General features: G+C 47.7%; 1 protein-coding gene across 4 annotated transcripts in view; it reads right to left on the bottom strand.

The window, feature by feature from the left end:
* The window catches only part of LOC119176621 (DNA topoisomerase 2-alpha), a 56535-nt gene extending 47235 nt beyond the window's left edge, over positions 1 to 9300 (bottom strand). Inside the window, exons 1-4 of one of the 4 annotated variants that reach the window (XM_075876154.1) lie at positions 8844 to 9300; positions 8344 to 8797; positions 2181 to 2438; positions 1688 to 1876 (exon numbers count right to left, since the gene is read on the bottom strand). In XM_075876154.1, coding sequence (XP_075732269.1) covers positions 1688 to 1876; positions 2181 to 2438; positions 8344 to 8727 — 831 coding nt within the window. In that variant the 5' untranslated portion in view covers positions 8728 to 8797; positions 8844 to 9300. The remainder of the gene's footprint in view (positions 1 to 1687; positions 1877 to 2180; positions 2439 to 8343; positions 8798 to 8843) is intronic. The other 3 variants (XM_075876153.1, XM_075876152.1, XM_075876155.1) reach the window with 3 other exon arrangements.
* Positions 9301 to 15799: the final 6499 nt, after the last annotated feature.

Raw genomic sequence — 15799 nt, 5'->3', positions numbered from 1 at the left:
GCCCCCACAGAAGGAAGAATGCGCCTTCGCTACCCTTGCTTTGTAAAACTAGGTGGACCTCTAAGTATGTCTCTTTCGCCAACACTTCATTGGAGTCATGGAGGCCCTGACAACACTGTCATCGTCTGCGAACAGGCGAACGCGGGAGACAAGACATCAATTATCGTTCAGCCTATGCACCCCTTCACTTTTAGTTTGCCTCACCATTATTGCCAGATATTCTGCTGTGCTTTAACTGGTCACAAATGTGTTACGAAGCCGAAGATGGACATTTTAAAGATGCAGCAGCATATGCGGCTCTCTACTGAAACAATTGGCAAGCACAGGGCAAAATCGGAAGAAAAAATTAAGTACCATTATTCTACGACCGCAGGAGAGCACAAATCAGTATGCCGCGAATCGGTTGCGCGCCAAAAGCATGGGAACTCCAGAAGAATTACTTGGTCTCTCTGCTCTCAGCGCTGGAAGAAAAAATGTAGAGCGCGATGCTCCCACATTTGTGCTACTTTATTACATCCATACGCGTTGAGGAAGCTCTCGAACTAAGATTTTAGGAAGCATCTCTGCGAGTCTGTTAATAAATACTTCGACTATGACAGCTTCATCTGTGAAGTGTAACTTTTGGCGTCGGTCATGGATGAAGGCAGACTTCAATAGAGACCTGATCGATCTTCTTGCATTTGCTGAGGGGATATATCCCACCATCAGTCGGGCTCATAGAACGGCCATAACCTTTCCCTCCGACAACGTGTTGTGCCGAACGTTCTTCCAGCACGATGCAGCATGTGAAGACGTGGCTTTGTTCGGTGACGACAGACGACCGCTTGTCTAGACTCTGCATGCTCTCGCTCCATCGTGAAAATTTTTAAAAGGAAAGACAAAGCTTTCTCCGAGAAAGTTGTACAACAATTTGCTATGCGCGCGCCAAGACACATGCCGCTCGCATTTAGAGACACTGAGTGAACGTACGGATAGGTTTCTAGCATGTACGAATATACGGTAATTCTGCCTAGCAGCATGTCAATTAACTGCATAACTGCATGTCATTTAATGTGGAAAAAATATAGAAGAGGAAACAGTTTCCCAGCAATTTCTGACTGCAAGCTGCATTGTTAACCAGAAAATCTGAATTCAGGGCTGCCTGCCTCAGCAGTGGTAATATTCAGCTTTGTGCCTCGTCGTCTCATAACTTCTAAAAATTCTATCTTGATGCCGAGGTGTTCCTACCTTTTGTGTGTGTGTGTCGATCTGTCTGTCCGTGTCTGTCTGCCCGCGCGCACGCATACGTGCGTGTTTGATGCGGACGTTATTCAATAATCTGAAACTTTTGTGACCCTTCAGATCAGAAAGATATCTTCATTTTCACCGTTGTGATCAGCCCCCCCCCCCTCCGCAGCTACATATTAGATGTGCCCCCCCCCCCCCCAAGGCCGAATCCTGCCGACACCCGTGCTGTGATGCAAAGCTACAGATCAGTTTCCCCAACGTGCGTTCACCTACATCGAAAAATATTTAGATAAAAGCTTTATAGTTCCACCTTCCTAAACAGAAGCGTGGCCGCCACAACCGCAACTCAAGCACAGGCAACTGCAAGTAACTATATTAGGTGAATGCCGTAGTGTTTAGCAAGGCCTGTCGTACGTGTCATTTGCTGGCGTAACGACGGAAAAATACAAGCCTCACGTACTTTCACTCCCTGTGTGCAGCCGGCCACGTCATACGCCCTGCGGGACAGCAGCGCCACTGTGTCGGCGTCCAGCTTGTGCATCATGAACTTGGCAAGGTCCGGATAGAAGGTAATCTTGGTGAAATCCTCGCCCTTGGCCTCCACCTTGATCTTGGGTTCGGTGGTCTTTCGCATATTGTCCTCCCAGACCTGCGAGGATGGCCTTGATAGTTACACCTTTTTACTTTCTGACGCTAATGTTATGCTTAGTCTACGTGAGACTCTGCGCTGGTGGTGCCTCATAGGTGAACTGACTAGCTGATACTTAATACCCTGATCATTATATGCACGAACATGTACATAACATGTTCTTTCACATGCTTGACAGTAGATCAGTAACTTTCTAGACAATTAAAATGTTTCATTGCGTACATTCGGCCAAGAAAGGCGACGCGCTAACTTTCAGCTGCATGTTTTCAAACATTCAAGAAGCCAAGACATTCGAGAGACTCACCTGCTTAAAAAGCTTCTTTTCGGCTCGCGAGTATGTCTCCACAATGAACTTCTTGCTGAAGATGTTGCACAGCTTGGCACCATAGCCGTTGCGGCCACCGGTGACTTTCTTCTCTTCGTCGTTGTAGTTGGACGAGGTGAGCAGGTGGCCGAAGATGAGCGTCGGCACGTGCATCTTCTCTACGCGGTGCTCGACCACGGGAATGCCCTGGCCGTTGTTCCACACGGAGATGCAGTTCTGCTCTGGCTGTATATCAATCTGGATGGACAAGAAACGTGTTTACGTTATCAAAGCAGCAACATTTTGCCCCTTGTACGTCAGATACTTCGTGAATGCAATTTTTATTCATTGATGTTTGTGTGTGAGAGAGAATAAAATGAGGGAAAGGCAGGGAGGTCAACCAGAAACTCGAGCATTCGGTTTGCTACCCTGCACTGCGATGAAACGGCAGCAATGAAACAATAGAGGACGTTCTCTGTCACTGCCCTTGTACAGAGTGCAAAGACGGCAGCTAGCTGCTGCGTTAGCTCGACTTGACGACAGACCCTTGTCAGAACAGTCAGTGCTTGAAAGGCGACATGATCTATCTTCGCACAGAAAATCAGTGAAGGCCTTATTGAACTTTCTGCGTGGTAGTGGCCTATTGAATAGACTATGGCACCCCAGCTCACTTTTTCTCTTTCGAGCATACATTCATTGGTGTATTATTTAGTACATATACAGTCAAATGATCAGCAGGGGAGCACAGTGCGCAGACCTGCACACTTCATTCAACCGAAGAAAGTGAAAACACGCCTTATAGGATGCATTGAATGTCCCGCACCTGACATTAGTGAAAGGAGGAGTCCTATTTTGAAGACCAGGTGTTCCTTCGAAGATCTCCTAAATATAAGTATACGGGCCTGTTGCATTTCGCCGCAGTCGAAAATGCGGTCGCTGCGACCGGAATTTGATCCTGCTAGCTTCAGGTGAGCAGTGGAGCACTATAACCTTTAGACCACCATGATGAAAATTGCTTCAAGTGATGCAAGACCGTTCAACAAGTAATGTCACTGAATACATCACTTCAATACGTCCGCGTCTTCGTGACGTTCATCAGCATTCCCCGTTAAACGATTTTTTCATGTCTTCGTAGCATTCGGCCGTGCTGACGGAGCGACAAGAATAAAGTCGACGTAGTCGCGAAAAGGCGTGAATCAGCCGTGGAATAAATCTGTTTAGGTAACGCACATAGGCGTACCAGCCGGAAGGGGGGAACAACGGGAACGCGAGCCCCCCCCCACCCCCCACTGAGAAAAGTTGGGGAACCTGAGCCCCCCCCCCCCCCACACACACACTTTTGATAGCGTTCACTACCGGCTGCACGATGAGAAAACCAAGAACTAAGGCAAAGTTTTCCTTCACCACAGTAATCACTCAGTTATACTGTTACGAGGAAATGAAAATGTTACCAGTTAACATTTTAACTGGGGTTCTTTAACGTGCACCCAGATATTAGCACACGGGCCTACAGCATTTTCGCCTACATCAAAAATGCAGCCGTCGAACAGCTCATATTATATATATATATATATATATATATATATATATATATATATATATATATATATATATATATATATATATATATATATATATATATATATATATATATATATATACACACACAACTTGCCATGGGCATGAACCGAACCTGCGACTTTCGAATAACGCGTTCGATGCTCTACCACTCAGCCATAAGCACGGCAGCTATCCCCCAGCCACTTTAATGGGTTATATATATATATATATATATATATATATATATATATATATATATATATATATATATATATATATATATATATATATATATTCGCCTCAGGAGTGAGGTAGGTTGTTTGCCCTCCCCCCTTTTTGCGAACGAAAAAGTTGGTGTGCCACTGGTAACGCAATGTAGCAACATTCTTGTTCATCTGCCTCTCCGCTACAGTAGTGGCTACCCGGCCCATGAAATACCATTCCAGAAGATTCCACCAGACACTCGCACCGAGCCAACATAGCTCTGACCCGCCCATCATCATCGCGCGGCTATAAACCATGGTGCGCTACATCCTGTTACCACTGCAATTGCCCAAATTTTCGCCAAGTCCAGCTATCTTGCTCATCAAGAAGGAGGCTCGTTTTTATCTCCGTAACATCATCTCCCAGCAGGACGCCGTCACGGTGGCTATGCTTCCTCCTGCTCTGCTATTCGTCGTGCTTCCTCCAGGGCCGAAGGTGTACGACCGACTTTGAGGTCTCTTGCACGCCCTACCACAAGCTACAGCGAAAGGTTACTAGCTCCTTGACGCGATAAACGTTGCTTCCAATCCTGAGGCTGTCACAACCACGCAGCCCCAACAAGCCAAGTTGTCCGATTCCACAGGGTTTTGGCGATAAGGCATCAATCAGTTCACAGGTATTCAAGCAGTCATCCAAAGACATCGCTTTCAACCCAGCTCCCGAGACTATGCCGTGCACGTCACGTGCCGCGAATGGGCATCGCCTTACGCCAACAGCTTTGTCTACAACATCGGCTATTGCCGACGCCGGCGCTCGTCTAGAAACGCAACTCCGTCAAACAGTACCGACATCAGCATGTGGTGTGCCAACGCCAGCGGCCGTACAAGAACTCGCAGAAGCTACGTGGATACCTCTCCGTCAGATACACGAACAGCTCAGTCATCAGGCGCCGCCGTGCCACTCGATTGTTCTCGACGACGCTCATAGCGTGCGCGCTCCAGCCCTGCTGCGCCCGCACTCGGAGTCACCGCCACCGCGCCGACGCTGCGCAGAACGCTTATGTTGTTCACTTGCGCACTGTAATTGCTTTTTTCCCTCGTGCTAATGAGCGCGCTGGAAGCTAAGCTGAGAGGGACGGCATGCGGAAAGAAGTTACTTGGCACACGCGTCGTCACCTTGAGCTGACAGTGGCGTATACAACAACTCTTTCGCGAGTGGGGGGGGGGGGGGGGGGGGGGGCAAACCTATTTTACTCGAGAGCCGGTATAATATATATCAAGAGAGAACATCGACGCACTCACACCTTAATATAAATTTGCATATACAGAGATTACACAACGCCACGAAGATACCATGAAGTTCAATCACAGTTTAACAGAGCGATTATTGGCGCCCTTAGCCCAATTTCCTCGTCCAATAATGCGACGCTCATCTTGCTATCACGCCCCTTTCTCTGATTATGCTTCGTCGGGATGGAGATGTACCAAGCGGCAACGAGAATACATTCACGTTTAACGGGGCTATAGCTGCCAAACATAAATGCATACATTCGGCAAACCCTCCTTTACCAGTGTATACACTAAACATTTATTTAACTCTGTAAAGGCGCGTTTTACTTTCGTGTTTTATGCCGATTCCCGTGACGGGGGGGATCAACCATGAATTTTCAACGAATGATTGCCGTTATATTTTTTTATAATGAGTATTACTTTTTCTTGCAAATATTCAGGCTCGTGTGTTTTAGAATTTGCTTTGTTTGCTAATAGTCTGAACACTATTTCTGGAGCGTGCAATTAATGTTATTTCTATTGTTATATTACTCTTACCTTATTACCTACTTCTCAACCCTTTTCTTTGAAGATGTACAATTTCTTGTGTTGAGGGCGTAATTTATTGTTTACACTCACAGTATATGTACAAACATTGCTTAAGGAGCTCCCAGGCACCTGCATAAATACGTCAATACAAACGGTGTAAACAAAATTTTTCTTTGATAGAACAAAATGTGGGTGATTATAACCTTAAACTATCCCTCGTTGCTTCCTTTTGAAATGGTCGTAAACAGTGTCATGCACACAGCACCAGCTTGTTACGCGAGGTACATATGAGGCGAAAATGATCCATCGCGTAATGACTACTTATGCACGACCGCGTAAAAAAAAATAGAGAATAAACTATTTTTGATACGGCATATTGTTTGCTATTGGTTCTACGGCATTGAAAGTTTTCCGTGTGCCACAAAATCATGACGTCACGACGCCAGATAACACCTCCCTCGGAATGTAATGCAGGTAGGCTAGCTGCCAATCGCATAAGCAGCGGCTACTTATAGCAGCTGGCGAGAGGGATTATGAGTATAAGTAAATCCACTTGCAGCATAACGTTGTATATGGTAGTTTGTGCATGTATACATCTCTATGAGCTCATACTTTCTGAGAGAAAGAGGAATAGAGAGAAGTAAGCAAGGGTGCACGTGTGTGCTTCTTTGTTGTCCGAGATGTATTTCGATCTGTAAAAGATTATTCAAGTTGAGTCAGAACAAACTAGCCCGACTCTTAACTGAGCCTCTGTAGTGCTAAAAACTGCGGTCTTACACCTTCTCCCCGGTCTGGTGGGTCAAGTTGTGGGGCAAGCTTAAAAGCTGAGCTTAATTCCTACCGAGCTCGAGTCCACTACTTTATTCGGGGCCACTTCGCAAGCTTTTGCTGTGGCTCCAAGTTACCATAAGCAAGGCTGATCAGGTTTATCAGAGACTAAAGCGGAAACAATTTTTGGCGTTTCAGTGCGGAAAAACTTAAGCATCAAAAACGCTTCGTTACCTTCATCGGCTCTCAACAGCTTCGACAGAGCAGCGGTGATGATATATTCTTTTCGAAGAAATTTACTTTCTAGAAGCAACAAATGATTTGACCGGTCTTTAAAAATTTTGATCGTTCTCATCCGTAACTGCCCTAACAAGTCACATAAGAATAAAAGCATGAACAAGTTACGTAATATTATATGGCCCCTGTTCAGTGCTTGCCTGCTCTGCAATACTACAGCACAATACACGAAAGCATCGCAAGGCGACCCACACCGCAAAGAGCCTAAAAGGAAAATCCTCACAGTGGAAATGTTCACTATGTTACAACATAGCCTCGTAATTTTTTGATTCTCCCGTAAGAACATAATTGAGTGATTGCTGTTGTGACGAAAAACGTCGCCTTATTTGTTGGTTTCCCCAGCGTGCAGCCAAGAGTGCCCACTGTCGAAAGTGGGGGGGGGGGAGGGGGGCTCAGGGCTCAGCTTTTCTGCCTCAACTTTTCTCAGTGTGGGAGCTCGCACTTCCGCTATGCTTGAGCACTTCTTTAAGTGCGAAGAATTTATTCGCGAACTCTGGCGACTTTTACCGTATCTATCTATCTATCTATCTATCTATCTATATCTATCTATATCTATCTATATCTATCTATCTATATCTATCTATCTATCTATCTATCTATCTATCTATCTATCTATCTATCTATCTATACGCCTGCGACTTCTGCCTTTCCTGGCCGTTTCAATGATAGGGTCTATACCAAAATGGGTATGGCATAACATGACTGTATGATGAGAATAACTGACTTGTCATAACATGAAAATGTCATGAGACATGTATATCATGAATATCATCAGTTACATGTTATGGTCTTGCTCTTGCGGTAGTTTCCTTCACATGACAGTGTAAAACTTGTACGGAATGACATGACTGCATGGTGAACATACGTGACAGGCCCTCACGTGGAAATCATGATATGCATGTCATGTAAGTCATGACTACACGCCACGCTCATGGTGTGCTTGCGGTCATTTCGCTAGCTTCACATATACCAAATTTGGTATTACGTGACGGGAATGGACGACAAACAAATGCCAGGCGCAAACACGATAATCATGACGTCGAAATTGCGTACGGCATAGCTCACGATCACCTGCCGATTTCAAAGTGACATATCAACCTTCCTCATGCGTTCCCACTGTACGTGGAATCTGCCCGTTTTTTTTTTTTTTCTTCAAACATGCGGTGTTCCTTCAGTGTGATCAAGAGCGCTCGTGGGCACGTGGTGGCGTCGATAACTATGCGGCTCACGACACTCAAATAAGCAAATGGCCGTGAATTCGGGTATATGGCGTAGTCATTTGGACATATGGCATCATGTTTAGAAGGAATATTTTCTAGCATACTTTGAAAATTTCTCTTATAAATTCCACACCGCGTCCTGTGCGTTTGGCTCGCGTGCTATCTGGAGCCTCGACTACCGAGTGGCATCGTTTTGGACCATGCTCAAAAAGTGTTTCAGGACCCCTATAAGCTATATAAGACAAAGCATATCACAGACAAAGTTACTGCACCAACAGAACGCGTGCCTCTTCATACCTTGATGCAGTCCATGTTCTTGTCCCGCTGTTTGTTGTCAGACGCGTTCACCAGAATCTCGTCGAATATCTTGTACAGGCCGGGCACGAATGTGACGCTCCTGTGCTTCATGCCACCGCCGCCGTCGTCGTCTTCGGGGTCGTACACCCACATGTTTTGCGTGACGGGCTCGACGGAGCCGACGTACGTGTCCGGGCGCAGCAGGACGTGCTCCAGCTGGCTCATCTTCTGGTAGATGCGCTCCACCGAGAGCCTCTTGCCCTTGAATGCGTGGGTGCTTTCCGCCATGTCACCCATGCCGTTTCCACGTCCACCCGCCGACGCAGCAGAGGCAACGGGCGGCTCACCCACGTCTTCCTCTTCCAAGTCGATGACAGAAGACATGCCGCTGCTTCGCGCCTGCAACACGGCCCTTTGTTCCTGTACAATCTGCTGGGGGAAAAATTCACGAGTACTTTAAACTAATGGTCCCGTAAGTCTGTCACTTCAAGGCTGCTCACCTTTACGTTACTTTTGAGTATTTTCTTGTTGGACCCCAAGCAGTGGCACCTAATTCAGTCACTGTTGAACGTGCACCGCAAGTCCTGCTGCTGTCTTCCGTGCCATGACCAGCGACAAATCTCGGCAAAAAGAGGCGGTGCTCACTCCTAAACTTGCATTTGCCTGTACATTGATTCGGTGAACTTATTGACAGACAGAGAAACTGCAGCGCACTCGGGCTAGCCGCCGGCCAAGAACAGTGACGCCCATCTAGCAAGCTAGCTGCATGGTGCGTAGTTGCCAATCTGCAACTGGGAATAAAAAGAAAAAAACCTTCAAATCGCTGTTACAAGGCGAGATAAACAAACGGCATGCGCATTCGGAGGCTTTCTGGCGTTTTGAGCGTGTCCGTGAACACGTGACAGCTCGTGAATAGGCCATGTGCAGTAAACCAAACAGCGATATCTATGCAGTGATGATAAAACAGGTATGCATGGATGAATGCATGCTACGAGCGTAGTCTTTATGGCGTGGTGGTGACATGTGCTCCACCAGACTCAACAAAAGCGGAGGCCCTTTTGTAGAAGTAATTATCCTAAATTTAAACAAAACGTAGATATTTGCTACTAAAAACGCCTCGCTTTGGGCAACACCACTTGTGTTAAAGCAACGCCACCTAGATTATTGGCTCAGGCCTCTGTCGGGTCCGATCGGGAGTCAGGCCAGGCCGGACTGCTGATTTTTTTTTTTTAGGGGGCGGGGCTTAGGCTCTCGCTTTGAGTCACTGGGCCGGGTTCGGGCGGGTAACTTCAAGGATTGCCGGGCTTGAGCCGGACCCGGACCGATGACCACGGTCTTTGAAGTGCTCTAGCGCGATTACTTGTTCCATGGCGTTATGCGGTTGGCCACTCGGCCATCATGCATGCATCCTTTCTGTTCTAACAGCGAGCTATTTTCCTCAGCTGGTTTTTGTTGATTCAAAACTACATGGTGCCTCAACGACCGTGTAGTGGCCTTTTGCAGCACTGCTCAGCATGCGCGTCGCGTCGTCTGTTCGGCGTTCCCGTAGCGTCTGTGCACACGCGAGTTTTAAAGACAACAGTCTTTCTTGGGGTACCTCGACGCAAAAGTTCTGGTATGTCTGTCAGTAAATTTGTCTGTTTGCGCCCGGTAACGATTTTGCTAAAGGCACCAAACGGTACGTCAAACGGCAAAGCGCGCACCAATATTGCTCAAGCTTCAGCGTTCATACTTGTGCAATTGTCAATTAAAAAGTAATTATTGCTCATATCTGAGGTACAATTACAACACGTCAATATTTTGTATGTGTGGCTTTATACTAGAGAAGGCACTGTCGTGATCCCACCGCTGATCACCAGTTGTTGTGATCCCGGGGTGCTGTGGTAGCGTGGTGTAGCTTCGGGTTGAGGAAACGAGCGCTTACAAGATGGGGATACGAAAAACAAACAAGGTTTATGGCACTATTTACAAATATTTACAGCATGAGGTTAAGAGTTCACAAACCACGAGCGTAATGGTTAAACCTTTACTTGGTTCAGAGCCTTCACAAACTACGAACGTGGTGGTTGAACCTTTACTTGATTCAGAGCCTTCACAAACTACGAACGTGGTGGTTGAACCTTTTCTTGGTTCAGAGCGACGTCCCGCACTCAGCGGCGTCCTTATAAGCCCTGTCGGGCTCCTCCTTCTTGCGGGGAACACCAATCACACACACACGACCGGTGCAAGGTACGAGCAGGCACGGCGCACGTGAACATCCAATTTCGAGTCAAGATCACTGCACTTAAAGGTGGCGCCAGAGAGGCTCTTGCTCGTCGTGTATGTCGCTGGTCGAGGGGTCCCAAGCTTCGGACAGCAGACATCAAACGGTCCGCCAAACGGTCCGCTCAATTAGCCGGGCACTTTGTGGCGGCGGTCGCCGTTTCTTCAAAGGAATACGCTCTTTGTTGTCCCCTCCGGAACGGCTTACAGCTTCGTGGCGACAGGACGTCTCATCCGCCGGCTAGCAGGGACAATAGCTGGCGAGCATAGACATTCGGCGAGTCGGCTACTTGTTTGGGGATTAAAAGAGCGCCGCTCCCCCGTCATCTCTGGACGCTGGTTCCGAGAAAACTGGAGTTCCAGGCGTGGGAACGCGGCCCGGCTACGCTTCTCAGCGACAGCATGGCGCCTGCTGACGCCGGTCATAACAGCTTCCCCCTCGCCAGATGAGTCACGGAGGGCAGCGGTCAACACTGCTGCTCGCAGGGACGACGAAAGGGTCCGTAGTCGAATCCCAAGAACTCGTCTTCGCTTGTGGCATGGTCTGAGTAAAGGCCGAATCTTCGACACCGTTTCTGCAACTGGACCACATGCACAAGCAAGCACTCGGCACCCTTCGAACAAACCAAGCCAAAAGAGGGATGGCAAACCAATTTTAATTACTAGCTTCAACAAAAGCTCACACTCAAAACTCTCAGGACTCACCCGAGCTGAGAAAGCAGACGTGCTACCTTACAAATTTCACATAATAAGTTGCACGAAAAAACTCAAATATCAATTTTGATACATCAAGAGCACCCCAGAATGGCTTAGAAAGAGCGGCTGAGCGCGTCAGCGTTTCCATTCAATTTGCCCCTTTTTTACCTAATGTCAAAATGATATTTTTTTTGTTTTCCTTTAGAATCAAGCTCCGCCTCACAAGGCGACTGTTCCTCGATGTCATGGTTTGCAGCCAAGGAGACAATGGTCTGTATCTACTTTAAATTTAGCCCTCCCCTGAGATAACACTGCCACTGATGAATGCTCTACACAATGCAGGCGCACTCCTTTCCTGAAGCGCAGTACGTTATCTCACGAGCCCAACTTCTAGCGCAAGCAACGCGCAGCTTTGCTTGATACCATTGTCGTCCTGATATAAAACAGCAGGCTCCTTTTCATCGCTGACCACTTTAATCGGTTCTGTCCCGCTGAGAGCATCAGTCAGGAACTCGGATTCAGTGAGCGCTAATTTTGTCCGAACGTCCGTCTTTGTTTACGGCCGCCCATAATTGTCTACCACTGAGACATAAAGCTCACCAGCCTCCCAAAATCTTAAACTACACTGTGACCTAACGGTCTACCTCAACGTTTAGGGAAAGCTTGATAATATGCTCATGATCACTAGATGAATCATTCTTCAAAGAAGACAATGACAAAAAATATAACAAACACTGCTTTCTAGCAGGTTTGTTCAGTTAGTTACCTGCCTTTGCTAACGCATTTGATTGAAAAAACCACTGAGTTCTTCTGAGCATTTTCAATTACTCTTAGTTCTACAGCGTTGCAGAATACACAGCACTACTAACCAAAAGCTTAATCCTTAACAATTTGTCCAATTGCTCATCCTTACGTTATGTTGTAATTCTTTGTGTCCAACACAAAAATAATCCTAGGTGCGATACTCATCAAAAGCACCTCACAATAATGCACAAGTTTTATGCTAAAATCGTGCCCCAATGACCTTCAATTCTTAATGCGCGCAACGACAACTCCACTGTGTCGCGCCAAACTTAATCAAATTATGAAATCATTCGGTTTATGCTAACATCTTCCTCAAATGCTCATTCACACCACATCCCCATGGCAGCGAAGGCATACGATGTCACACTAAACCTTTGAAAAAACTAGAAAAATGACACATTTTCTCTGTTTTTACTTTACGCAAATTTTCGCACTAGTGATTAAAGTACTTCTAGTTCGGCGGTTTTCCTTTTCAAAAATTTACACCGCTTTACATTACTTACAAAATTAAACAGACCAATATGCATCTCCAATTCAATAATCAGTAGCCATACTTAACACGCACGTGCAACCATTGTTAAAACTGACCGCCCCCTTTTCTCAACTAGATTCCTCTGAATCGCACCCGATGGGGTCGTGGTCCCGGCAGTTTTGGAGCACGCCCGAGGCTACAAAATGCACAAACACTAAGCAGTGCACTTCCGTCACACCTAATTTTACACTTCGGCCTATTCCCCGTAGGAATTTGAAAGTGACGCCAGTAGCTCGGAGGGAGCCTGTGCCATTTTCTCTTTGTATTCAACCCTGCGCGGTATTTAGCCACTCTGCCCTTTCGACTTTGACCCTTCGGGCAAGGCCGCTTTTCCGAAGTCGTTGAGCTGAACCGCGCGCTTCGTTGGGGTGACGCACCTCCCTTTCTCCCTCCACACCTGACTCGCCGCTTGTGCCTCCATGAACAGCCCCATTGACGTTTCCTTAAACGGATTAGTGGCCTAACCTTTCGTCTTTCGCGGGGCGGTGTGGGACTAGTCCTATGCTTAGGCAGTGCCGAACGCTTTCGCTTCTTCCTTTTTCTGCGATGTTTGCAAACCTGCTCGGTGTTATCGCTGCACTGCTGAAGCGTGGCGTTCTTGCCCTCAACAGCCACTGCGCTAACCATGCCTAAATTTGACAATGTCGAAAGGTCCCCCTGAGGCACGAAGAAGGTTTCCAGCCTCTTACTGGGCCCATTAGGGCTGCTGGCACCCTCTTCATCCACGCAAGGAGCGTCTTTCGACATCGTCCCCACCTCGAGACTGGCCAAGGGCTCGTTCTCGACATGCTCTAGATTGACGCCTTCGAGAATTCGCGGGCCCTTTTCTGGCGCAATCTGTTCCGTTCGCGCTTTAGGAGGCACCTCAACTTCCGGCGCTTTGCGACGCGCCTCGCTTTCAGACTCTTGTGCGAGTCTTTCTTTCTTTTTGCTAACAGAAGTTCCGAATCTTCTGATCAGCTCTGCTTTGATAATTTCATAGTTGTTCGCGTGCTGCTCACTGAGTCGCGCAACAACGTCCGCTGCCTCGCAGGGCAGAACCGTGCGTAGCTTCTGAGACCAGGTGTCTCGCTCACACTTAAGTTGACTACACTTTCGTTCAAAGAGTCTGAGATACAGGCCCATATCCCATGATACCTCATATGGCTGCATGTACCTAGACATCTCGAACTCTGCCTCCTTTTCGAGAAGTACTCCTCGCTGGGGTCCCATTCTCATACGCAACTCATAGTCTTGTTTGAAAAACTTTAGCTTGAGGCCTTCTCTTTCGTCTTCACTCTTTCCTTCCATCTGAGCTGCTCTTAGTTTTCTTTCGATGATGAGGTCCCATTCTTCACTTAGTTCCTCATCATCAGCCCCCAAATCATTAATCGCTTGAATGATTATGGGTTTTCGTGCCAAACCCTTTGTATCGATCCCCAATTCCTCACACAACAGCAACAAGTCCGACTTCTGCAGCTCCCGTAAGTCCATGATCGTACTGAGTGCTCGCTACTTCCAAAAATAACTTCCCGAAACGGCGAAACTGAGTCTTTCGGCAAAGTTAACTACCAGTTCTAAAATTTAACCCTCTTTTAGAACCTGGTTCACTCAAAGGAAAAGCCAAGCACTCACCCATACGTGATCCATGTCTCAAGCCAGCTGCTTCTCCTGGGCCGACTGTTGTTGTTCCTTGTAGCTTCGAATCCCTCCGCTGCCAACCAGTTGTCGTGACTCGGGGTTCTGAGTCGTAGCGTGGTGTAGCTTCGGGTTGAGGAAACGAGCGCTTACAAGATGGGGATACGAAAAACAAACAAGGTTTATGGCACTATTTACAAATATTTACAGCATGAGGTTAAGAGTTCACAAACCACGAGCGTAATGGTTAAACCTTTACTTGGTTCAGAGCCTTCACAAACTACGAACGTGGTGGTTGAACCTTTACTTGATTCAGAGCCTTCACAAACTACGAACGTGGTGGTTGAACCTTTTCTTGGTTCAGAGCGACGTCCCGCACTCAGCGGCGTCCTTATAAGCCCTGTCGGGCTCCTCCTTCTTGCGGGGAACACCAATCACACACACACGACCGGTGCAAGGTACGAGCAGGCACGGCGCACGTGAACATCCAATTTCGAGTCAAGATCACTGCACTTAAAGGTGGCGCCAGAGAGGCTCTTGCTCGTCGTGTATGTCGCTGGTCGAGGGGTCCCAAGCTTCGGACAGCAGACATCAAACGGTCCGCCAAACGGTCCGCTCAATTAGCCGGGCACTTTGTGGCGGCGGTCGCCGTTTCTTCAAAGGAATACGCTCTTTGTTGTCCCCTCCGGAACGGCTTACAGCTTCGTGGCGACAGGACGTCTCATCCGCCGGCTAGCAGGGACAATAGCTGGCGAGCATAGACATTCGGCGAGTCGGCTACTTGTTTGGGGATTAAAAGAGCGCCGCTCCCCCGTCATCTCTGGACGCTGGTTCCGAGAAAACTGGAGTTCCAGGCGTGGGAACGCGGCCCGGCTACGCTTCTCAGCGACAGCATGGCGCCTGCTGACGCCGGTCATAACAGCACACATAAGTAGCCCCGCCGTGGTGGTCTAGTGGCTAAGGTACTCGGCAGCTGACCCGCAGGTCGTGGGTTCGAATCCCGGCTGCGGTGGCTGCATTTCCGATAGAGGCGGAAATGTTGTAGGCCCGTGTGCTCAGATTTGGGTGCACGGTAAAGAACCCCAGGCGGTCGAAATTTCCGGAGCCCTCCACTACGGCGTCTCTCATAATGATAGGGTGGCTTTGGGACATTGAACCCCACATATCAATCAATCAATCACACATAAGTAATTCTAAGGACGGTAGCGTTTATCACGCTGCGCTGACAGTGAAACGCGACGCTCAAAAAGGGTAGTGTTTCCAACGTTTTGCTAAGACGACACGGTGGTGGCACCTGCCCGTCGCTTTGCATTCTACACCTTATCGCGTTATCAAGACAGGCGCGCATCTTTCTCCGTGCGCGCGCACGCCTTCCTTCGTTTTCGAAGATAACTGCCAGAGAGCGCACGTGTCTTACGTGCCTCTATGCGCTCGTTCGCCTTCGCTGCACGGATCAAAACTTTCCAACGCAGCACTTCCAGAATACAATTCACCAATTTTCTCGCGCAGAACATTAAATAAACGTTTTGTTCACTCTCTCCACAC

The sequence above is a fragment of the Rhipicephalus microplus genome, chromosome X (genome assembly GCF_043290135.1).
Source record: "Rhipicephalus microplus isolate Deutch F79 chromosome X, USDA_Rmic, whole genome shotgun sequence".
Lineage (NCBI taxonomy): Eukaryota > Metazoa > Arthropoda > Arachnida > Ixodida > Ixodidae > Rhipicephalus > Rhipicephalus microplus.
This window is presented reverse-complemented; position numbering and strand designations above follow the sequence as displayed.